Genomic DNA, 25,399 nt, shown 5'->3' with positions numbered 1-25,399 from the left:
TCAATTGATAAGTTTTGATGACAGCTTTAGCATCTATTAAAACATCTTGTAGGCATTGTTTTATGCTGGTGATCATGTATGACATTTAATTTGTGTGAAATGCAAATGAACAATCAGCCACTGTTTTAATAATCTTCGTGGCTTATTGCTGATGATAACGCATGTTTAGAAGTATAGATTAGATTTTACATCTGTTTGGAATCTATTTCTCCACTTGAGAGTTTAAATTTGTTGAAAAATAAAAGTGGGACAAGTTTAATGTTAGTTTGCCTTTCAATTTTGATTTGGCCCTATCTGCATTGGCTGTTAGCCATTTTTTACTCCACAAATGGCTTGTACTTCAGGTTGATTAACTGATGAAATAATTTGGAAAGAGAATCATTGCATTTTTCGAATATCCAAACACTGTCAAAACAAAAGGATATTTGCTGTATTTCATGCAGCTGTCTGCAGTCCACCTTGCCGGAATGGAGGCAGATGTGTTGGTCCACAAAGATGTTCCTGTCCGTATGGTTTCACAGGAAGAACTTGCGAGAGAGGTATGTGAAAAAGGCACTGATACACTGTAAAAGCCACAATTAAAGTCTAGTCTTGTGGTGTTTGGTAAATCCTCACCAAACATTGAAACAACAAACTTTATAATTATTGGACTCCAGTTTTTCTGCCCAGGATACCGCACATTCAAGTACATAACATAATGTGCAAATTTTGATATCTAAAAAAAATCTTAAAGGACATTAATAGCTAACATGGTAGATCAAATGAAATCTAACTTTTTTTAGAATTACATTGAACTGTAAGTTCATTCAGTGTCTGACTCACTTTCAGCTTAGACTATAATGAGCTATGGCCAGTAGTTGGTAAAAATGCACGTTTCACATTGTTGAAGCTATCGTGCTATGGGCAGTTGTATGCCATTGTACATTATAGAACCCAAACGTGCAGGACAAACGTGCATGACTAAACACTGTAAAAGTCTGCACGTTAGACATTTTAGACACGTTAGGTCCGTACACGTTAGGTTTGCACGATACACGATAGGTTTGCATGATTTGCATGATAGAAAAGAGTCATATGTGGAGAACCTAAAATGACATACACGTTAGACATTTTAGACACGTTAGGTCCTACACGTTAGGTTTCCACGATACACGATAGGTTTGCACGATTTGCATGATAGAAATCCGAGTCATGTTGAGAACCTAAAATGACATACACGTTAGACATTTTAGACACGTTAGGTCCGTACACGTTAGGTCTGCACGATACACGATAGGTTTGCATGATTGGCATGATAGATTTTGACCCATGTTGAGAACCTAAAATGACATGCACGTTAGACATTTTAGACACGTTAGGTCCGTACACGTTAGGTCTGCACGATACACGATAGGCTTGCACGATTGGCATAATAGATTTTGACTTGTGTGGAGAACCGAAAATGATATACACATTAGACATTTTAGACACGTTAGGTCCGTAAACGTTAGGTTTGCACGATACAGGATAGGTTTGCATGATTGGCATGATAGATTTTGACCCATGTTGAGAACCTAAAATGACATACACGTTAGACATTTTAGACACGTTAGGTCCGTACACGTTAGGTCGGCACGTTACACGATAGGTTTGCACGATTGGCATGATAGAGTTAGACCTTACCGTGTTTGTAGGCCATCACGTGAATCTTGAGACATATCGTATAAGGTGCCGACCTAAGATTTACGGAGCTAACGTGTCTAAAATGTCTAACGTGTATGTCATTTTAGGTTGTCCACGAGTCAAAATCTATCATGCCAATCGTGCAAACTTATCGTGTAAGGTGCTTACCACGTCAGGTTAGGTTTGCACGATACACGATACGTTTGCACGATTGGCATAATCATGGATGTAAAAAATATTTTTTACATTCATGGCATAATAGATTTTGACCCATGTTGAGAACCTAAAATGACATGCACGTTAGACATTTTAGACGCGTTAGGTCCGTACACGTTAGGTTTGCACGATTGGCATGATAGATTTTGACCAATGTTGAGAACCTAAAATGACATGCACGTTAGACATTTTAGACACGTTAGGTCCGTACACGTTAGGTCTGCACGATACACGATAGGTTTGCACGATTGGCATAATAGATTTTGACCCATGTTGAGAACCTAAAATGACATGCACGTTAGACATTTTAGACACGTTAGGTCCGTACACGTTAGGTCTGCACGATACAAGATAGGTTTGCACGATTGGCATGATAGAGTTAGACCTTACCGTGTTTGTAGGCCATCACGTTAATCTTGAGACATATCGTATAAGGTGCCGACCTAAGATTTACGGAGCTAACGTGTCTAAAATGTCTAACGTGTATGTCATTTTAGGTTGTCCACGAGTCAAAAGCTATCATGCCAATCGTGCAAACCTATCTTGTATTGTGCAGACCTTACGTGTACGGACCTAACGTGTCTAAAATGTCTAACGTGCATGTCCAATGAGGGTCTCAAAATGAGTCAAGAGCTATCATGGCAATCATGCAAACCTATCGTGTATCGTGCATACCTAACGTGTACGGATCTAACGTGTCTAAAATGTCTAACGTGCATGTCATTTTAGGGACTCCAGATAAGTTGAATGGTACAGTCATGATATACACGTTAGACATTTTAGACACGTTAGGTCCGTACACGTTAGGTCTGCACGTTACACGATAAGTTTGCACGATTGGCATGATAGATTTTGACCCATGTTGAGAGTCTAAAATGACATACACGTTAGACATTTTAGACACGATAGGTTCTTACACGTTAGGTCTGCACGATACACGATAGGTTTGCAAGTTTGGCTTTTTTGGTCACGTTAGTTCCGACCTAACATGTCAAACATGCACTACTAAAATGTAAAAATGTCTAAAATGAAAAAATCCCGACTTCTGGCCATGGATGAATATAATGGGCATTGATAGTTAACATGGTAAATCAAATGAAACGTAACTTTATTGAGGTATTGAAGAGCAAGTGTATAAAGCGTTGGACTCACTTTCAACTTATAAGCAAAAACTTCGGCTAAGTAAACCACAGAGAAATCATGTAATAGACTCTCCATGAAAAATGAAAATAATATGTTTAATGATTGTTTAGTTGCTGGTCAAATTCTTATGTGTTTCATAATCTAGTGGACATTGTTTCACGTATAGTTCAGGTTCATCAGAATGAAATACCTTTAGTTCAAAGGCACAAAGTATGGTTGTTTGATAATGAAAGAAATTTTTCCCATCTTTTCGGTGTGGAAAGACTTTTATTACATGTTTTTACCATGCTTGTATACATTTCATTTACAGATTACAGGACAGGGCCATGTTTTACCAAGGTTCAAAACAACTTATGTCTGGATCCATTGGAAGGTGTGGTGTGTACCAGGATCCTGTGTTGTGCATCCCTAGGTAGAGCCTGGGGAACTCCATGTGAAGCTTGTCCAGCTGCTCCACACCCATGCCAGAGGGGATACATTCCAAGCACACAAAATAGTGACTGCATAGGTATGGCACAAGTAATCAAAGGCAACAGTCAGCAAATCATTAGACATGATAACCTAATATCACCTGTTCCAATGACATCAGCGGGACAATCATTTGTGCAAAGTCAGATATGAATGAAGTCAAAGCATCTAACACAGCACAAATAGCATGCATGCTGATACAAAACAAGGAAAGAGATATTGATGCAATTCCAATGATTGCTCCAACATTTTCAAAAGGTTACATTAAGAACCTTGAGTGGAAAGAACCATACCAAGATTCAACATAGTGTTAAAGTATTTAGCATCCTAAACTATTCCTACTTGCACACTATGTGAGTGAATTGTTCAGCTGGTAACTAAATGTTGACCAATGAACTTGCTTAAACTCAGGGTATTGCATGTTGTCAGGTGTACAAGTAAAGTCAGGATTTCATAACTGCGCATGTAAACTACACGGGTACTAAAGGCCTATTCCTTTGTGTTTAAATAGAGAAAAAATTTTAACATGGTAGGAAGTAGTTTGTTCAATGCAGTCATAGGTGCTGGTTAGGATGTCTGTAAGTTCATCCTGTGTCGTAATATTCATTTTTTTTTGTGACATCCAAGACTATGTTTAAAGTGTAGTTTTTAGCCTTGAAGTACAACTCAGGAAACTATCACGATGAGTCTGAGCCCACTTCTGGCAGATAATCTACTTCCATAAAGTTGTCCATTAGATTACTGTCCACTTCAAAGTCCTAGTTCATAGCTTTTGGACTGCTTTCGCCATACAGTGCACTTAGAGCAGTGAACTGCTATATAATGTCAGAGATATTGTATGATTTATTTTGATTTGTACCCATGTGTTGAAACAATGTTAGGTGAATTCTTGAAAGGTACTGTTAAGGACTGTGTTTTCACATTTCCTACCTTAATTATCTTGAAAATCATGCTCAATTGAGAAAGGAAACAGCAAAATAATCAAACTTTTTTCAGAGCTAGCCATATAAAATAGTTTACTTATAAAAAGGGGCTAACTACTGACATCTGGTTTAGCAAAGAAAAATAACATTGGTTTTTTTTCCCCAAAGGACATTAGATAAGAAACTTACATTTTAACAGTTCAATAGGGGATGATTGCCCCAGTTGATCATTGTTGTAAAACTTTATTTTTACAGCCATGTACTTGTAAATCTGATGTTTTTACCCCAATGTCTGAACACACTTTTATTTGATTTTTCATTGTATGATAATTAAGACCAGAAATTATTGGAAAGTTAATATAAGATTGTACAAATTGGAGTGACTTGTGGGCAATTTGTGGTTTTGCGCGCTGTAACTTATTAGTATGCCTAGTGATAATGTAAGCCCTACGCTCACTACAGGCAACACAGTTGCAGTACAATTGAGCTTTTAAAATATAATATTGCTGTCACATGTATTTCACTGAATGTAGATCTATAATACATAGATTGTCACCAAAGGAACGCGATTGTCATTAATGGTATTTTTCAATTTGTCCTTTTATTTACAAACCAGATATCGATGAATGCCAAGCAATCCCTGGAATTTGTGATAAGAGTATTTGCATTAACACCATTGGATCATACAGGTGTGAGTGTGCAGATGGTCAAGAGAGAAATGAAATAACAATGGAATGTGAAGGTAAGTCACTTCGTCAAACACACTCCAAAGTTACCTGGTCACCACAATTTTTCATATGCCTATAAATGGTTAAAGGGGTATGTATTTTGAACTCGCTAATCTTTGCCCTAACTTTAAACAAAGAAAGCAGCAAATTAAGAATTTTTTATTAGCTCAGAAGTATGACAGTAGAGAGGAAGCTGTAAGAGTCAGTCTGAACTGCTTCCGTCTATTAATCTTCTTTCTGTAAATTTTTTAGCCACTTCTGTTGTTAACTTTTGATTCCCATCTGTTCAAAGGTTATATTGGGTACTGTTTCCTTTGTGCTTGTTCTTTGCAACAAAGTCAGATAGTGCACCCAAGTTTTATCAGTAAACGATAGGCTTTGTGATAATCACTTTCCATAAACATCTTGCATACAATAAAGGGATGAACCTTCATTTTTGTGGAGTATGTATAGCAGGAGGAAATCTGTCTAAAGCAAACTTTTTAACTGTTATTGCAGCAAATCTTTTTTCAAAGCTTTATGTTAATTTTTTGTCTGGTTTAGGGGAAGCAAATTTTTTGTGCAAAAAAAGGAACATTTGAAACAAAGACAATCACAATACGATGGGGCTCCATTACATTTAGATGTACTTTTCAACATGCATATGCAGAACCCATTTACACATTTGTCATTGAAGGAGTGTCACCATCATTGATGTTACTTGTACATATGTTTTCATTTTAGACATCAATGAATGTGAAACAATCCCATTTATTTGTGAGAATGGTGAATGCATTGATGAAGAAGGTGGCTTCAGTTGTAAGTGTTCTTCTGGCTTTGTACTTAGTGAAGATGGAGCAAAGTGTGTACTTGATGGTAAGTTTTAACAATATCATCTGACCATTAGAAAACAAATGCTTATGAGTCAATGTTTTATAACAGCTACATCCAAGATAATATTTTACAATAGCTATCATCTGAGGATGCATCACGGACCAGTGCTTTCCATGCTATTTTAATATGCTGAATATTAATGCTGTTATATGAGGATGCATTACAACCCAATGTTTACCATGTAATATTTCAATATGCAGAGCAATATGCTAGCTGTTTTCTAAGGGTAGCATGGTCTAACTGCCTTGTAGTTGATTGAACCTAAGCTGGAAGGTTTTCTCTGCTCAGTGGCTATTGAGCAAGTATAGTTACTTTAGTTGAAGCTGCTTGTTCATTAGCTCTGATTTCAACCTGTTGAGCTTAATGGGTGTATTCTATGACTGTTGGAGCGGTAAACCACACCCAGCAACAACATGCCACGAGATTTTGACCAGTTTGACATATATGCACAAGCGATAGTGAGTGCATATGTGGAATAAACTGGTCAAATCTGAGTGGTATACCCGTTGCTGAGGTGGTTCATTGCTATTATATCAGGACAGTATATGGATATTCTGGCATGAAATGTCAAAAAAGTAAATTTTCTATAGCTGAGAGCTGGCGTGCGTCAGCTGGCGCATCAGATGGCTGTCTTTGCACCATCAATGTACAGGTATAATATAATTAGTCATATCTCATCGTCCATCATTATCTGTCAACAAGGTCAACATATTGCTCCTTGCCAAATCTTTAGTATCATACATATACTTTGATGTCTGGTGCGCAAAAAGCTCATTTAAATCTGTTCAAATAATAACGCAGCATTTAAGATTCTATGATGGTCTTCATCATGATCAGCAGAGATGACATGTGTGTTTCCAATATGATAATGAGATAATAGCTATGTTGTAGTTTTCTGTCAAAATCATCCATTCAGAAACCTTTGGTGTGGAAGCTTTCCTTGACTTCCTAGTTTGTGTATTTTTTCAATGGCTAATCTCATTGAGATTATGAAAAGTATGCTGAGAGTGGCCAAGTCATTTTAAAGTGTTGATGATACTTTAGTAATTTTTGGTAACCAAGTCTGCCATTCAGAAACCATGGATTTGATTACTTTAGTATTTGGTCATCAGGTCCTATTGGGTGAACTCATTTAGATTCATGTAAGTTGTGATCAAATGAGCAATTTTTTGAAATTTCTTAATAAGGTCATCAAAACAACTGTTACAGTAGCCTATCTTTGTTTTTTGGTTGAAGAGGAACTAGTTATGTTAGCTGGTTTTTTTGACACTGTTTTGAAGTTTACACCTTCATGAACTTGTGCTTATCTTTTTCTGTTAATTATTTTATTGTGAATTATTTACAAGAACTGTGTTGACTGCTAGGTTTCATGAGTACACTGTGAGTTTATGTGAGAGAAAAGATCATGACTCAAGTGAATTTGAGACAAAAACATTGAATATTTATAGTCAATTATTTTTTTCAAACTATCAGGCAGACCTTATTAATCAGGCAGTAGACCAGTGTTACATCTTAGATAACATGTAATAAAATTTGCTGCTGCATGTTAACCCTTTGAGTGCCAAATTCAGTTTTTGTCGCCTTTACAAAATACTCACTCCAGTCAAATTTTTATGGACTTTTGCTAAAATTTTGACGAAAAATTGTAGCCATTGAAATTTGATGAGTATTTGCTTCAAAATTATCAAAACAAATACAGAAAAATTCATAAGAATTGGTAAAATGTTGCACTAAAATTTTGGTGGGAAAATTTACAGCACTCAAAGGGTTAATAAAGAATGTGCTACCTAATCATTGCTGCACCTAAGCTTGCTGCTTAAGTTGCTTTATGCATGTATTTTATATGTAGAAGTTATCAATGAGGTCAATGAATGTGAACTCATACCTGATCTATGTGAGAATGGTGATTGTATCGATGAGAAGGATGGCTACACTTGTGTGTGCCCAGATGGCTTTGAACTTAATCAAAATGGGACCAAGTGCAAGGGTGAGTTGCTTATAGGCATAACTTTGCTGCTTACGTGATATGTTGCAGTCAGTGGTGAAAACAAATCAAAATTTTCTTTTGGTGCCTGCCATTTGCAAAGTAATGTAGAAGACATTTCCTTGGGGTAGTAACAGCTGTGTTATTCAATTTGCATGTTATATATTCACAAATTTTGACTGCTCAAGAACAATTAAAATAGAAGACAATTCAATTCTACATTGCCAATGCTGATTAAGTCACACATTACATCATCACACAGGACAAGATAACAAAAGCTGTTCCACCCCAAGTGTACTGGAAAAATTTGATGTGACAATGCAAGCTATCTGCAAGCCTTGTTAAGGTTATGCTTCACAACGTAATAACATTTTGAAAAGGAGAGAGTTCTAAAATGAAAATTCTCATTCTGTGTTTCAATGGAACTTGCTTTGGATATATAGTTCTTTTGTTATCGGTATATTTCTTATGTAATCTAGATTTAGCCACTACTACCTGAGCTCCTCCAGGGTTCAGACAGTACATGTTGCACAGTCAACAGAAATAACCATGTCCACAACTTCACACATAGCAAGAGATGTAGTCTCGCCCACTTTGTATGGATCAAAACCATGCATGGGTCAGGTCATTTTGTACAATATTTTTCATATATCTCTAGGTACTGCTTTATATTTGTATTCACGCTAGATACCGTTGAGGTCACAGGAGGCTTTCACAAATAAGTAAAACACATTTTGATAATGAACCCTTGTTATGATGTCTACATGAATAAAGGCAGTTGGATTTTAAAGAGACAAAGTCAGCCATTTTCCATGAATTTTGAATTTTGACATGTCGAAAGATACTAAATAAATGGGTGACCATGCATATATTCGACCCTGGTTTTAGACATGATAAAGGAAACCATTGCCAGTAAGAACAAATGGTCATTACCATTAATTCAGCTGCTGGTTAGCATCTGCATGTGAAAAAAACACACAGTGGCATGTCATGCATATAATTATATGGCTCTAGATCAAGAACGCAGTGTTCGGGTTTCCCCTACTGTTGATGCCGTAAGCTTAAGTTACATTTTGACGGTCAGCTTGGCATGCAGAACTTGCCAACCAATCTTGTTCATCGAGATACCGTTCTTGCTGCAAAAGAGTGCATTTTTCGAAAGGGCATTTCAAATACCTACAAGCTGCAACAATCGCAGAGCCCTTAGCCGACGACAGTACCTATCCACAGTCTCTCTCACTGTGACCTATTGCCTGAATGAATTAGTTGTTTTCATCTTGTTTGTACCTCTATGTAGACTTGCCCATGGACTGTTGGCATAGAAATATCAAATGAAGTAAAATGAAAGAATAAACTTAAGCAGACTGTCACGTTAGTGTTGAGGTGATTGCGAGATTGAAGCAATACTTTGGCGACTGACGCGTATATTGTGGAGTGAATGCCGGTACTGCATGCTGTGTATGCCTGGTCCACTGGTCATGACTGCGTGAATATGCCGCTCGATACTGCTTTATTATGGCGAGACATGCTTCTACTATTTTCTTATCATGTCTAAATGAAACAACAGTCAGACAAAGAACATCACCCCCTAGAAATCTGATTCACTCCCGGCAACCTGGGCTTCATCCATACAAAAATGTTCTACAGCAGTTACTAGGCTCTGCGTGGCAGGGCTGGGTGGTTGGTTTGGTCTATGGTTTTATTTCTGTTTCACAGTCCGTATCATTCAATAGTTAAACTTACAAACAAATGCCCCTTTAATTTTCACTGTTTTACAGTAGTTTTGTTTGGCCTGTGCTCCTCGTCATCCATTTTGCTTAAGCTTGTATGAAGGTTACAGGCTGCTCACGCACTCTTCCAAACGACTACGTGAAATAGTGTGCGTAGTAATTCCTTATGTGATTGGGTCAAATCATGTCGGTTAATTCAAATCGCGTGGACGCTCAGACAAACATTGAAAATTGCCGTAAAGAGCATGACAGCGGTTTTATATATCCTTGAAGTCATCTATGGTCACTACTTGGGTCACCTATTGGTTTGACTTGGGATTTTTGCAATTGAAAAATTTGTAGAAAATGGCCGACTTTGTCCCTTTAAGATAATCGAGAATCAGACATAAGTAACGAAAATGAAATGAGATGATACTTGAGAATTATAACATATATAAAAACTGTATTTTCCATCACATAAAATTACCTTGTAGTGGCCAAATTTGCACGTCCTATTCATAAATTGTGCATTGATTTCATGTACCTGTGCCATGTAGCATTTATAATTTATTGGTAATTGTTTCATGCAGATCTAAACAAGGGTTTATGCTACTTGTCCTCAAATGGAGCTGATCAGTGCACAAATCCAAGTTCAATGGAGACAACATACATGGAATGCTGCTGCTCAAGAGTAGGTACAGGATGGGGTGGCAAGACTTGCAAACTTTGTCCAGAAAGAGACTCAGGTAAGATATCTGTTAAAAAAGTTGTAAGGCAGAGGAAAAACACGATAGTAATAAGAATGAAATCCTGATCATGCTCAATATCATCATGAGCAATGAGTTTATGGAAAGTTCGACCAAAAGTTTATGAATGTTCAACCAAAACTTGCAGTGTGTATGATAAACTTCACAGAAATGCAAATCATATAGATTCAAAGAACATTTAGTAGTTTGGAATATTAGGAAAAATTGATATAGTTTTGTTTACAACAGCATTTGCTGATCACTGTGTCTCACGTGACCAGACAAGCAGCACATAATAAGACGCAGATACAGGCAAACCGCCATTTTGAAATATGCTAGTTTTTTGTCTCCCAGAAGTTGTTAATTGCGCATGTCTGCACATAGTATCCTATTTTGTCGCATGCTTTTTAGTCTAGTCTGGTAGCTGCCAATATTTCAAAACTTGTAAGTATGGTTATTAGATCCTTGATTAAATTCTGGCCATGTTCGCATCATGAAACTGTGACAAATTTAGCTTTACTTCCAAGTAAAATTGAACAGCCAATGACAGCGCCCCATGGTTCAACCAATCAGATTTCGTAATTCAATATATGGCGGTTTCCCATTACCTGCTACCTTGTGCTTGTCACTGAGGCAGGGACCAGCCAAACAGCAGCAATGAATATTTCATTGAAATAAAGAATTTGACAAGGTGTCAAGTAGCTGGTTAGGAGATTTTAGATACAAACAATAACAAACATACAAAATATTTTCTTTGTAGATTTGTTGGTGATTTAACTTCTTTCAAAATATCATTTTGTAATGAATGAGTAAAGTGGAAGTGTGCTATTAATGTATGTGTCTTTTTTTTCCTCCATCAGTGGAATATGTGGCAGTCTGTCGTTTTGCCCCAGTTACAAATCCAAAGTTATGCAGTATGTTTGATTTCCTCTGTGATTCGAATGGGCGTTGCATTGATGAACCTAATGGTGCCTACAGATGCGAATGCAATGATGGCTATCGCTTGAATGAAAGCCAACAATGTGTCATAGACACCTGTGGACCTGGCTATAATGCGCTGCTTGATGGCCAGTGTGAAGGTATGCCCAACAGTTTTTAACTTCATTATACAGACTGATTCTTTCAAGAATGTTTTTTTCATTATCTTTCAAGAAGGGACCATATTTTATATGTAAAAATAGCTGTTCATACTGCTTCTCAAGGTACCGAAAATCGAGTGAAAGCCCGATAGCCTTTAGGTTATAATCAACCTATCATATTTCAAGTAAAATTCTAAATATCATTGCAATGATACCAGGTACACCTAATTGTTGACCATAGTATATAGTGACATTTTCAGAGATCAATTTTATGATATTAGCCAGACATACTAAAGGAAACAGAATTCTTCCAATTAGCCCAGAAAAGAACATGGATATTGAAATGTAATATAAATGATTCACATGTAGAAAGATAGAAAATATAGTGTTATCCCCGTATAAAGTCAGCTAATCTGAAGTCTATTCTAATCCTATCATCCCATTTCCATTTATAATTATCAAGCCAGCCCATTGGTAACATTGGAATTTACCAAAGGTTGGTGGCGTGAGAGACTTAAATGTTTTCTGCTAACATTGTGTAGGCATATGAATCTGTTGAGGAATGACGCTTGCTAATCTGCAGTCCTAAGGGATGAGTAGAGATTATGGTTTTGTACTTTGCCAAAGATGAATAATGGCCCACACACGTAAAAGATGATGGAAAAGCATGAAATGTCCGTTTATTAAACTATCCTGCAAGAAATCAAAGTCGCTTCATACCAAAGTCTTTTCCAGTTTTATACTTTTGATGATATTTTTTGAATGTCATTAACATGTCTTATTCTACACTCTAAAGCATGTTGGAACATCAACTATGTAGGTTGTCAACATCGCATGTTTAAAATGCACTGTTATCATTTACATTTTTAATTATAATTTGGACCAGACTTCTCTTGTCAACAATAACAATCTAGTCTACACATGTACAGGCTGAGCTGACAAGCTCGAAACTCCGTATTTCAACATGCCTGGATGGGAGGGTAAGAAATCATAGTTGACATTAAAACAAAATGTAGTTAAAAAAACCCATCAAAAGTTACAGGTACGGGCCCTTTAATGGATAAAACTAGAAGTGTTGCCCAAGATTTAGGCCTCATTAGCTTTAAATTAACATTTGAAGTGATTTATAGTATTTTTAGCTCATATTTTAATATGTGTATATATACCAAAGAGAACTTATCTGATAAGTCACTGGCATCTGCATGTTTGTCTGTATGTATTCATGTATGAATGTCTGTCTGTATGTCCGTCCACATCAAAAACTAAAAAAACTGCAGCAATTACCTACCATCTTACAATTTTGTGTATAGAGATGCACCCAGGGATGGAGATGCAAACTTATTCAAATAAACATGTTAGCGTCAAAATATGCGAATGAGGTAAAAAAAAGGCCGAATCCTGCAAATTGCTTAAGTTTTGTAACCACAGGCTAGATTTGGTTGAAACTTAGTATGCTGGTTCCTTAATGTGACTTTAGTTAAATTTGTTCAAATTTGTATTTTTGGGACAATTTTCTCCCATTTTTGGTCAAATATAATCTTCTCTGAAACTGGGAGTTTAATTGCTTTGAAACTTTATATTCATATCCCTAGGGGCAACCTTTGTTGAGAGTCTTCAAATTAGGATAAAATTTTCATATTTGTATTTTTGGGGCAATTTTGCCTACTTTTGGTCAAAAAATTATTTTCTCTGAAACCTTGTAACACCATTACATACTTCACCTTACCATGGTATTTGATGGACGGTGCATCAAAAGTGTTCAGATACTTGACATGAATATTACAACTAAGGCCCATAGAAGCTATTAAATGTACATACACTCACCTGGGCCTGCCACATCAACTGAATAAGGGCAAAGTGTCATTGACACTATTTTTGTAGTGTCTGACAGTCTATTAAATGCAGTTTCTAGCTCTACTTGCAAACTGTGTCGACATGCCAAATGTTTAACCTGATAAGACAGCTTGTATATATGGAATTTCGGTTGTTGTCGTTGACAGGTGAATTCTAGTCATCATTACATTAATTCATCTTCTGTAATATTATACACATATTGACTGATATGTGTTTTACAACACACCTCATCCGCTGTCATGCATAAGAAAGTACCATAAGCTTACACAAGGCGCCCTTCTCAATCCCAGGTTCTCGCATTAGCAAATGTGTCAATAGCTCATTAACAGTTTGTCATTCTTTTGTTTTCCATTGAATATTTTATCAAGTACATAATATTTATATTAGATAAATCTGATAATTGAGTGGGGGCTTTAAATGTTGGAGTCACAGGTTCGACAAGAAAAAGTTTTCCCTGACAGTGTTGCAGTACTTCTGCAAAACGTTCAATGCACCTTTGATTATCATTTTTGTCCATTTCAAGTCCTTGTTGGAAACCAGAGCATTAAGTTCTTCAGTAAGTAGGATAAACCGAGAAATTTCTTGACTGTTGATTCGCCTGGCCGCAGACGACATCTTTGTTTACATTCCAGTTTGCGCAAGCGTAAATGTCGTTTTTGAAGTCAGCGAGCATCATTTTCAGAACTGATGCCCTGCAGGCAACAGTTCTACACAAAGAGAGCTCATCCCACGTGACTATCTATTGATGAATTAGAACATAGACTGTGGATGAGGTGTGTCATAATACATATATTGTACATAGTATATTGTGTTAACAAGGCTTATAGCTTGCATTTCAACATTTTCTTGCAAGAAGAATGTAAAAACTTATTTCTCTCATTGAACAAAAGGAAAATGTTATCAAAGGTTACTGCTATTGACCCATTAAAGCTGCCTGATATGTTACATAGCATAAAAATCTTACTAGGAACAAACTTTTTTATACATCTCCCCTGTAGGCATTAGCAATTGTTCATTGACTTTGATGCATTGCAGACCTGTGGTCAAAGTTTGCATTTCTTTCATGCTTTGAGGAAGAACCTCCAAGACATCTGTTGCAGTAAGACCTTCTGAGTAGAAGATAGATATTCATAGCCCTTGTGGCCGTCAGCCAAATTGGTGTGTTCTTTACATTAGCCAATTAGGTCACTAAATCCTTTATCAGTATTCTTCTACAAGGCATATTGCATAACATGTTGAATAATGGTAGCAATCTAAGAGGTATAGAGAAAAAGTCAGAGTAGGCTCTCTGTAGGAAAAAAATCAACAGACCTCACTTCTTTGATCAAACTTTTGAGTGAGATTGATGATGATCAGTGAATTAATTCAAAAAATGTACCAAAACGGTCAATCTATCTTGTTTCTCAAAGACCCACTATACAATGCACACTGAGGCAAGGATATTTGCACATAAACAACTACAAACCCTGGAGTGAGCGTGTTCATGGCTAAACATGTTTTCAGAATCCTTTGCTGTACTTTACTGACTGCTATAGAAACTCTGATTGTATGTGGACATACCATTGGGGAAACAGTTTATACAGTTTGTGCAGTTTGGATATCTCACAGTGGTGTGATGTTTGAATTACACCAGATGTCTGACCTTTCCATTTAGACCCTGTCTCACCCTGTAACCTTTCAATTTAAAGTCCATTTTTGCTTATGTGAATTTGTTTGCAGACAGTTCCTGCATCAAGGACAGCAGTTGAACTCAGATTTTGCTTTAACTATGAATTTCTTGAATCCTGTTGGTTAAAATTGAATTTAAAGTAAATTACAAGTTTGTTCATTGAATGAGTTCTTTATTGGCTAAATTGGTTCCACATTTGAAAAATGAATGTAATTGCTTAGCAGTAGTTTGCTGATCGTCTTCAAAGTGAAAATATTTATTGTTTCCATGTACTTGCAACTCACTTTTCACTATCTTACTTTGTAAACAGCACTCATTGCCATAAGATGAATGTGTATTGTTCATTTAAGTGTCTCACTCTCAATGATAGAGCATCTACCTGTCTATGTGGCTGTAGTGTTTTGAGCATGAGAAATTGTTTATTGCATTTTTTGAGAGTGTAAATTCACAACAAAATCACTCAATTTTGCACTCATCTCATAACACTACTTTTTGATTAGTATCATAAAGGCACAGTTTCTGTAAACTACAGAACAAGAAAGTTGTACAGATGTAAACCTGGTGCTACGTACTTTTGAATGTCTGAATTCATGGAACTATCCAAGAATTGCCAATTTCATGAAGTTAAACTTTTAACTCACTTAAAACATAGCTTTATTGAAATAAAAATAACTCATTTAATATAGTAAGTGGCAAGTGAAACTTATAATTGATAATTGTAGCAAGAGGAAATCTTACATTGTTACGATTACAGTTCCAAGTTTCAAATGAGCCAATTGCACTATTTTAAATCTACAAATTACCTTGTTTTGTATCATTTTGCAAAATACTGCTTCACTAAATCATTCTGCAAATTTTATTTATCTTGTACAAATATATAGCATCAAGTTTCTCTGTGTAAAGCACCTGTTGCTAAATCTATTGAACGTAAGATATCAGAAAGTATTAATTCCTCTTTTAATTCTAACTGAGGAAAATTTTCTCAGTGCTATAATATTTGCGGAAATTTTAATAGGAAGTATGGATAATTTGATACAGAGTATTAACGGATGTACTGACAAAGTCACATGCTTACACAGGTTCTATTTTCAACTACTTGCCTTTGTTTAAGTAGGAAAAGGGATGCAGTATTCAAAATTGCAGGGTCATTTACATCATCATTCTTTTTTTCACCCTGGCATCAAGCCAAAGTCTGTCCTTTCACCCCTATCTTCCTGATGTATTGATTCAGCGAGGCCCCTTGAGATTGTTGGCCGAGACCACACAGTAGTGGTTAAAGGGTGTAACCTTGCAAGGATTTTCTCATTTGTAAGCTTCAAGGTTGAATGCACGAATTCTTAAGTTCTGTTTTTTTGAAAAAATGAGAAAGAAAGGGAGAAGACGGGTTAATACCAAAGATTAGTAGAATCAAAGAAGATCTGATTTACAGCTTAATTCAAGTTTCCTTCTGTGCATAGTGCAAAAAGTGTGCATCAAGTGCTCTGATGATGCATTCAGATTAATTTGTTTTGGTGTTTGAAATGAAGGCCTGTTTCAAAATGTAAAGTTTAAAATTCAAGCTTTGAGTATTTGTGAACATTGTTAAGTGATCCACTTCACATGGAATGACCAGGGATGTTCTTGTTTGAACTCATTCCAGTTTTAGTAGCATATCATGCAATGTTACAAAGACTTGTATTAATCATAGACGGTAGATAGACAGTCGAGGGGGAATTCCCCCTGTACTGTCTATGTATTAACAGTGTCTAGGAAGTAAGATTTATGATGATGGGTTTCTGTATATTTAATGATTTCACCAGCTTAGTGTTTACCCTTTAATAAACCTTGCCATGTTTTACAAATAGCATAACCTCCATACATGTAAGATTTGTGAATAAATAGTGTCTGTTACAGTACTTGAAATTGAGGGTGATGATGGAGACAAGGCAGTCTGGGAATATTTTCTCAAGTTTTTGCAACATTGAGGAATTTGCTTTCCATATGGACTACTTCTAAAATCTCAAGCACTTACTTTGATTGAAAGCAGGTGCTGTTTTAACACTATATCGTGTCCCAAAATACTGTAAGTGTAAGCAGGAAAACAGGGCAAATGCCGAGATAAGAAATCTAGATGTAATTCCAATGTGTTATTTTAATAAGGTTTCTCCACAGCATCAAAGTAACATTGTCCTGAAACAATATGCAATTCAATTTAAAGTTTTAGAAATTTAAAGTTTACAGTTCGAAGGAATCGTTTTTATATTTCAAGTACTGTTTACTAGCTAGTTTGAATAGGAACAAATTCCTCCATTTTTCATGACTTATTAAGTGAAATTATCATCAGATAGCATCTTTTGTCGAAACGGTATTCTAATAATTATGCCTTGTTGACAATACACAAATCTCCAAATTTAAATACTTCAGTGAATCTCTACAGTTGGCTACTCCAACAATACTCTACTTCAGTATTTTAGCCAACTAGATATTACTTTTTTGCAAAATATAGGTAAAATAATTGACTACTAATATGTGTAAGTATTTCCTTCCTTTTCAGATATTGATGAATGTGCTCTTGAAAACATTTGTGCCAATGGAAATTGTGAGAACACAGTAGGTTCCTTCTTTTGTACTTGCAGAAGTGGCTTTCGTGTGAGTAGTGACGGAAGAACATGTGAAGGTAAGCCACTTTTATTTCAAGGAATTTGGTTCGTGCTAACCAAAGTAGACATCTTCATGGAAAAAAGCATCTTTAATAAGTAAATTCTAGTTGTATATAAGACTCTTGATAATATGATAATATTTATTTGGTGAAAATAATATGAATGTACAAGTATTTGTACTTTGTAATGTTTGGAAATGTATACCAATGGAGTACTTGGCCCATTTTCCTAAATAGTGTTTGTTTGTTTTTTTCAGTGAGTACTCATGTCTCCAGCTCCACATAATTTGCTACCAAAAATAAATTATATTGCAAGTGCAGTTTCAGTATATATATTGATTGGATGAACAAAACCTGCCCTTCCCAGAACAGTCCAATTGCAGGATGAATTCATTCTATTGCAGAAGTATACAGTATTTCAGAGCAGATGGGGACCTGTTCAATGCAGATGCGCCAAAGTTCTCTGATAATAGAAAATTGCATAGAGAGGCTTTTCCTGTGCAAGCCTTTTATGTTTACAGTTCTTATGTAAAATAGCACAGCACACTATGGGAAGTGCGGTTCTTTGTAGTGACATTAATGTTTCGACATTGATTGACCAAACATTTACCACAGTAAAAAATTTATTACCGGTACTTCCAAAAAGAATAGATGGGTGAGATGTTCTGCTCAGCTTCATTTGTACAGTGCAACACTACTAAAGTATTATTGAGGTTGAGAATTGTGAAAAAAAGACTACAAACATTAGCTGTGTGTATGAATTGCAATAATGTGTGTCTATTTTGCTATCATGTTTGGTATTTCCCCTTTCCCTATTTCCATACCCATTGTTTGGCTTCAGATTTCCAAATGTTGTTGAATTCAACCAAAGCCCACTTGTTGGAGGTGTCCAAGACACCAGTAAAAGCAGTCAAGGATACTGGTGGCAGTTTCTCCATCCGGTGATATTTCAATCAAGTAGAGTGCTCATTGTACGATAACCAGATCCTGCATGGGATCATTTGTACAGGAAATATCATGAAGGGAGTGTGTCAGGGGTCAAGGAATTACCAGCTTCTGCAGACATGTTTATCCACGACTGCAGACAATTGTGAAGTCGATGGAACTGGTGTCAGCAACTACTGTATAGTCTGTCACCTCTGAACCTCACTCACTCAAACAAAAGCTAATGTACAAAAGTAGTAAAAATAGACCTCAGACCTAACAGTCAGTTTTTCAGGGATTACCGGCATAAATAAAGGAAGAGAATTTGACCTACCAGTGTACTAGCCCTTCTAGACTTTTGTTTTGTTACAGAGCAGTGTTTTGCATTTGGGATCTTGGGTGAAATAATAGAACTGTACGTTGATAGTCTCAGTGCAGCTAATCTGTTCTTTGTTATGAAGATTTGATGTCTTTTTGGAAAAGGCAGATTTTTGTACCATTTGTTTCTTTGGAGAAATATTAGACAGAGTTTTTGATGCTGTTGTGTTGAGACTAATACCAATTTACTATTTATAGACAGTTAATTCAAAGGAGAGACAGTTAAATCATGCATGTAAGTACATTCATGATGATAACTCTGTTGAATAGCAGCCAGTGCAGAGCCTTGGGGTATGAGACTTTCGCCCAGAATTAGGAAGGGATGATTACGTTGTAGTCTTTGAAAGAGAGTGCATGCAGGAATGAAACTTTTCGATCTCCCTGAAATTCGATTGATGGTTACGGTTGCAGTTCTTGAAGGATAATATGCCAAGTTTCCATCTCTGTTATCCAGTAAGGTTCAATCACCAACAATCTCATGTCAAGTCAAAGAACTCCATGGTTCAGCTAACTATATTTGTTTATTTGCTCTTCTGTACATAATATTCTCTTCAAGTTGTAAAAAACAAAAGCAAGCTACGTTTTGAGGTAAATCTTTTTCTCATCTGACTTCACATGCTTCACATGTATGCACAGCAGCTGATATAAGGCAGTTAACCCTTTCACTACCATGATAATTGGCCCAAACCCATAATTTTCATGGTGAGTGTTGACTTGTCTATTGACCTATGTGGGATGAAAAGGTATATCAGAAAGTATATCTCTAACATTTCACTAGCCAATAGTTAAATGCATGAGAGTGGCAAAAATTGGCCACAAAGCCTTTTGCCCAGATGAACATATTCCCATAGATATTGTAATGCGGACAGTGCATTTTGATTACAAGTTAATAAATGGGAAATCCCTAGTCTTTGACCAAAGAATGAGTTACATCCCTGTTGTGCCTTAGTGTTCAGGACAAATTGGACCCAAGACTTGGAGTTCCTTCATGTGTGGCATATCCCATTAATTAAGAGCATGAATACTTATTCATTTTATGGAGAGAGGCCAATGAAAGTTAAAATAAAGTGTACAGGTTTTCTATCAAGTCACATCTAAAGCTTGATGGGAACAAGTGAATCGTTCAATAAAATTTACATTACAAGGTGTGGAATCCTAGGAATGCTTATTTTGTCTACAGAATGCATGGTCTAACCTCTTTATATTTTTACCTCTTTTACCTGATATTAGAGGTCTCTGTAAATGCAATTTGCAAATAAGATTGACGCGCCAAAAATTTATTGATAATGTCACTGATGTGAAACTTTTCACATATTTGATGTAACCTACCTAGCTTCCTTTTCTCGTGGATGCCAGCACTCCTTATGATGAAGTTTTCTGTTTGAGTGGATTTCCAATAAGTGGGGTTGAGTGGTGTACTACATCAAGGAAATCACAGTGAAACTGAAAGCATCATTTTCAATCTGTCACAGTGGGCATCATGGTGGCCACACATATAGTAATCCTGTTTAATACATATTAGAAGCCATTTCAATCCCTACAAAATCTCATAGGGCCAAGAATTCTGTCAATCAGTTTAAACACAGAGTTGGACCTAAATCTTTGATGGACTGCAAAGACCCTCAGAGTGAAAGACGAGAGCTACTGTGTCCAAAGGCATAAGCTTTAGCATGTTTAGCGCTTATTTGTCATTTCAACGCTCTTCAAGATAAACTCTCTGAATACTTCTTGTATGACATGTGTACTTCTTCTGATCTAAACGGGTCCTTTGTTGGAGGTAGCTCAACTTTAATATATACAGTGTATATATATATATATATATATATATATATATATATAATATATTATATATATATATATATATTATATATATACATATATATACATATATATATATATATATATATATATATATATATATGTATATATATTCAAGATAAACTCTCTGAATATTCTTGTATGACATGTATACTTTTTCTGATCAAAACTTCTGATTTTACAGTAATTGTCACTTCAACTAGCGAGGTTGTATCAAATCTGAGATTCCAATGGCCTAATTTGGCAACCTGCAGGGATATTTGATAACATGAGTATGTGGGTTTTGGCCGGTCTCCAAATTTTCATATGATCCCTATTGTAAACAGCATTGATGGCAGAATTACCTGCAGGCAAATAACTTGCTTACTAATTGAAGCTTAACAGTAAGCCCTAGGATCAAGATTACTTATTTGCAAAGATTGCCATATAGTGTCAGAAGGACTTCCGTATGTGGTAGAAAAAGCTTACAGACTTTCTTTCTCATATTGTGTTTTTACATGATGGCTTAAGGTAGAAGCACCTCTGGGACAGACATTCGGACTCTCAAACTTTTACAATTCTCTTCTGATATACCACATGTGGGGGTTCATTTTAAAGCTCTTGATGAAAGGAAACTTTTACCGGCTTAGTTTTTCGAAATTCGAAAATTTTCATTTTTCTCCATAGAGTCAACAGTAATAACACACGGATGGCAGCCATTTTGAATCTTGGGTAATTTGTTTCTCTAGTACCGAAATTTGCACGGTGACCCCCTATTTTTATTCTTGATTTTGAAAGAGAGTGATTGAAAGATTCCTTTAGGAAAGTTAGAGCAAAAGTTTAAGTCTTTTACTTTCGAGGTGCATACTACCTTAAAATAACTGTAAGATTTGCTGACTGTTTAATTTGTAAGATAATGGAAAACACAAAGATGGTGTGTGGCTTGTTACAGCCAGGAACATAAAGCCTAATCTTAACAGTTCTGTAATTTGAACTTAAGCATAAATTAGTATAATTACTTAAAAGAAATGTATGAATTCACATGTGATCAAAAAAACTACACCCAAACATAAACACAAGAGATAAAAGCATGCATAAGCTGCATTGACAAGTTGAACACCAGATATTTCAGTGGCCTTTGGGGAGTGAACAAAAACTATTTTGTAACATAACATCAATACTGTAAATGCACAAAAAGTTAAGTTGTCATTTCAGTTTAAAATATATTCCTGAAAGCTGAAAGGAAAAAAAAGTTTAATTTTTGATTGTCAGAAAACTAAGATGGTGAAAACTTTACTTATTCTAAGAGCTTCAAATGATCCCCGCCAGAAGTAGACTAGAAAAGAATTGTAAAACTAAAGAGTGTCCGAATATCTTCCACTAAGGGTATTCACCCTTAAGACACTCAGATAAGACATGCAGTGAGACATTTCTGATGCTGATCGAATTTGTATATTGCTACTCTATTGCTCTTTGTTGTTGTACATTGGTATTCCTCTCAGGCTGTGAACTAACTACAGATTTAAAAATGAATGAATCTTAACTAAATTCCAGTTTCTGTCGATTGTGCATGACTGAATGATGAGAGTGCTCTGTATTTGTGAACTTTTTGGTGAAAGGATACAATAAGTGAGAGCCTGTTTTATGAAGGTGTTTTCCTATGGTAGTAATGTGGCACTCTTTTTTGAGCTTTCAAATCCTTGTATGCAACTTCAATTAAAGTAATTAAAATGATTCATAGTTTAAACCACAGGTTTTGATGGTTTTTGGTTCAGTTGATGTCTAATGGTTTAGATTTTGAATGTTCTAATTATCTTAATACACCTTGAATGTGATCCTAATTGATCTTAGTAGGCGGAACCAACTTTAATTTCAGATTCAATTTGTGAACCAGCTGAGTAATTGGGATCATCAACAATCAAAGCCCTCTTTCTCAGAATTTAATTAGATCGTCAACCATAACAGGAGACGAAATTCCATCGCCTTAGCAGCAACATTAATTATACCATGAATTGTACTGAGGTCTAGTATTGTATTCATTTGAGGCTCATTTCAATAGCTAACATCCTCACCTTTGTTTGCTTCAAGTAGCTTAAGTCTCAGCTATTCTTACTTAATGCAATCCACTGTTGTGTAAATGACCTGCCATGGTGCAAAAAAGAAAACAAATTGGAAATGCCTTTTGCCGTCAGCTACCTTATTTCACTTGGTTTTAAGCTGCCCCTTTAGAGTGTTGGATAAAAAGCACTTGATTGAATTGATAAAGAGAGAACTTAATTACGTTTTGTATATTTGCATAATTGTAAGAAACAAACACTTTCACCTTAAACTGGAAAGAAAAATGTCAACTCATAAATGTAACTGTTAGGAGGTTATAGCGAGGGGATGACAGAATACGTGTTTCCATACATTTTCAAATTAAAAATGAAATGAACAATGTATTTGTAATATTTTCTTCCATTTATCCTTGGGAAAATATACCAGTATATCTTGTCTAAGTCATGGAGAATAGAAGGAGCAAGGATGACACAGCCATTGTGTAATTTGTAATTTCTACAGCTGATAAAACTTTTGAAATTTGTTGAAAGTTGTGTAATATCTGACCATGAAGTGTGTGTAGGTATGCATTTGCATGTATACACATATTTAGCTGTGTTTTTCATTTGTTTTCTTCAGATAATGATGAATGCAGAGATAACCCAAGGATATGCCGGTTTGGCCAGTGTCTTAATATCCCTGGAAGTTACAACTGTAATTGTGATTCTGGTTATCAGCGATCACCAGACGGAAAATACTGTTTAGGTAAGAGTTGAGTCAGTTTTTTTATATTGTCAGTTCTTGCGTAAAGTTACATCAGCCTTGCAAGACAAATATATCCGCTAGGACAAACTACGATCTTTGCCTGATATAATGCAAAAGTACTTGTTAAAGTACGGTAGTAGGTTTACTTATTTGTTCTTTTAGGTATGAATTTTTACAAACAACAAAAGTAGGTTTAATGTGGACATCAAAATACTTTTCTAACTTATTCAAGGAGACATAATTGAACTTTTATCATCAAAAATGCAGATACCTTTCATCATGTCTATTTGCCTAGGTGCATGTGTATGTGTGGATGTGGGAAATGATGTCTTAGAGAACATCTTATATCACATCTCTTTATGTGAACAGTTGGATGACCCCAGGTGTTCATTCTTAAAGTTAATACATGATGAGTAACAAGATTTGAATATTTGTCAACATGCTCCATAGAAAAGCAGTTCACTTACCCAAAAATTATCTTGATGTTTATGTTTCAGATACAATTGAATGTGAGAGTACAGGGATGTGCAAAAATGGACGCTGCATCCCCTTCAATGGTGAATTCCGTTGTGAGTGTAATGATGGATTTACACTTACATCTAAGGGATGTGAAGGTAAAATATTTTAATGAAGACTTCCTTTAAATAGAGGCACTTGCTTAACTTCAAGACTTAATAACCTGCAGTGTTTGATATCTCTTCGTTATTTTCAACTCACAACATTGTAGACATTTATTTGATGTGACAATAGTTCCATAAAAAGTACGTAAGTTTAATGAAGTTGCTCTGTATTAGAAAGAATAGTCTTACACTTTTAGCTTTGCTGTCAGGGACGTGAAGCTTATCTAATGTAGATATGTGGCGGTGTCCGTCATTCGGAGTCAGTCAACTTATTACATTCCAGGCTTCTTCAAAACAGCCAATCCAATTCCTTTAATATTTTGAGTACAGGTCTCCAGGGATGACCTTAATCGATTTGTTCAAAGTTTGATGAAATATGCAAATTGTAATTTTTAGGCAAATTTTGCTATTTTTGGGCAAAAATCTTCTCCTTAATTGCTGGTCAGACAGCTTTAATATTTGGTATACAGGTCCCTAACAATGACCTTACATAGATTTGTTCAAATTGTGATGAAATATGTAAATTTGTATTTTCAAGGCAATTTTTGTCGCTTTTGGTTAACAAATTTTTAAAATCTTCTCCTTCTTCAAAACTGCTCATCAGAGAGCTTTAATATTTGGGATATACATGTAGGTTTCTTGGGATGACTTCTTTCAGATTTGTTCAAATTATGCAGAAATATGCAAATTTGTACTTTCAAGGTAGTTTTTGTCATTTTTGGTCAAGAATTTTTTTCACCAAAAAAGCTTGTCTGATAGCTTTGATACTTGGTATACAGTTTCATAGGGATGATATAAATGTGATATATTGAAATTATGATGAAATCTGCAGTTTTGTATTTTTAGGGCAATTTTTGCCATTTTTGATCAAAAACTTTGTTTCTTAAAAAAACTTCTCATCTGATAACTTTGATATTTGGTAGACATGTCCTAGGGATGATCTCAATGTGATGTGTTGAAATTTATTATGAAATCATTACTCGTGTTGATTTTTGCAGCATTTTTTCATTTTTTTGTCTGGCCATCCTGAAGTGAGTTATCAAAGATACTAAGATACGTACTAGTAATACAGTGAAGCTTTATCGACCGTTAGATCGCTTGTTCACATACTTTTTTTGAGGTTAGAGATAGGGTACAGAAAATCTTCACAAGTTCTTAGGCCTATGGAAAGAGTTGTATCTCTTTC

The 25,399-nt window shown here is 35.7% G+C and overlaps 1 protein-coding gene across 1 annotated transcript in view; it reads left to right on the top strand.

Moving 5' to 3' along the window:
• The window catches only part of LOC139122217 (fibrillin-2-like), a 120,102-nt gene that overhangs the window by 7,528 nt on the left and 87,175 nt on the right, over window positions 1-25,399 (top strand). The window contains 10 exon segments of the mRNA XM_070687641.1: window positions 444-539; window positions 3,332-3,529; window positions 5,029-5,154; window positions 5,864-5,995; window positions 7,863-8,000; window positions 10,297-10,452; window positions 11,313-11,531; window positions 17,588-17,710; window positions 23,468-23,593; window positions 24,091-24,207. Of these exon segments, the coding sequence (XP_070543742.1) occupies window positions 444-539; window positions 3,332-3,529; window positions 5,029-5,154; window positions 5,864-5,995; window positions 7,863-8,000; window positions 10,297-10,452; window positions 11,313-11,531; window positions 17,588-17,710; window positions 23,468-23,593; window positions 24,091-24,207 (1,431 nt within the window).

Source organism: Ptychodera flava, chromosome 21 (genome assembly GCF_041260155.1).
Source record: "Ptychodera flava strain L36383 chromosome 21, AS_Pfla_20210202, whole genome shotgun sequence".
NCBI classification, from domain to species: Eukaryota; Metazoa; Hemichordata; class Enteropneusta; family Ptychoderidae; genus Ptychodera; species Ptychodera flava.
The sequence above is the reverse complement of the archived record's forward strand: the minus strand, read 5'-3'. Positions and strand labels throughout refer to the sequence as shown.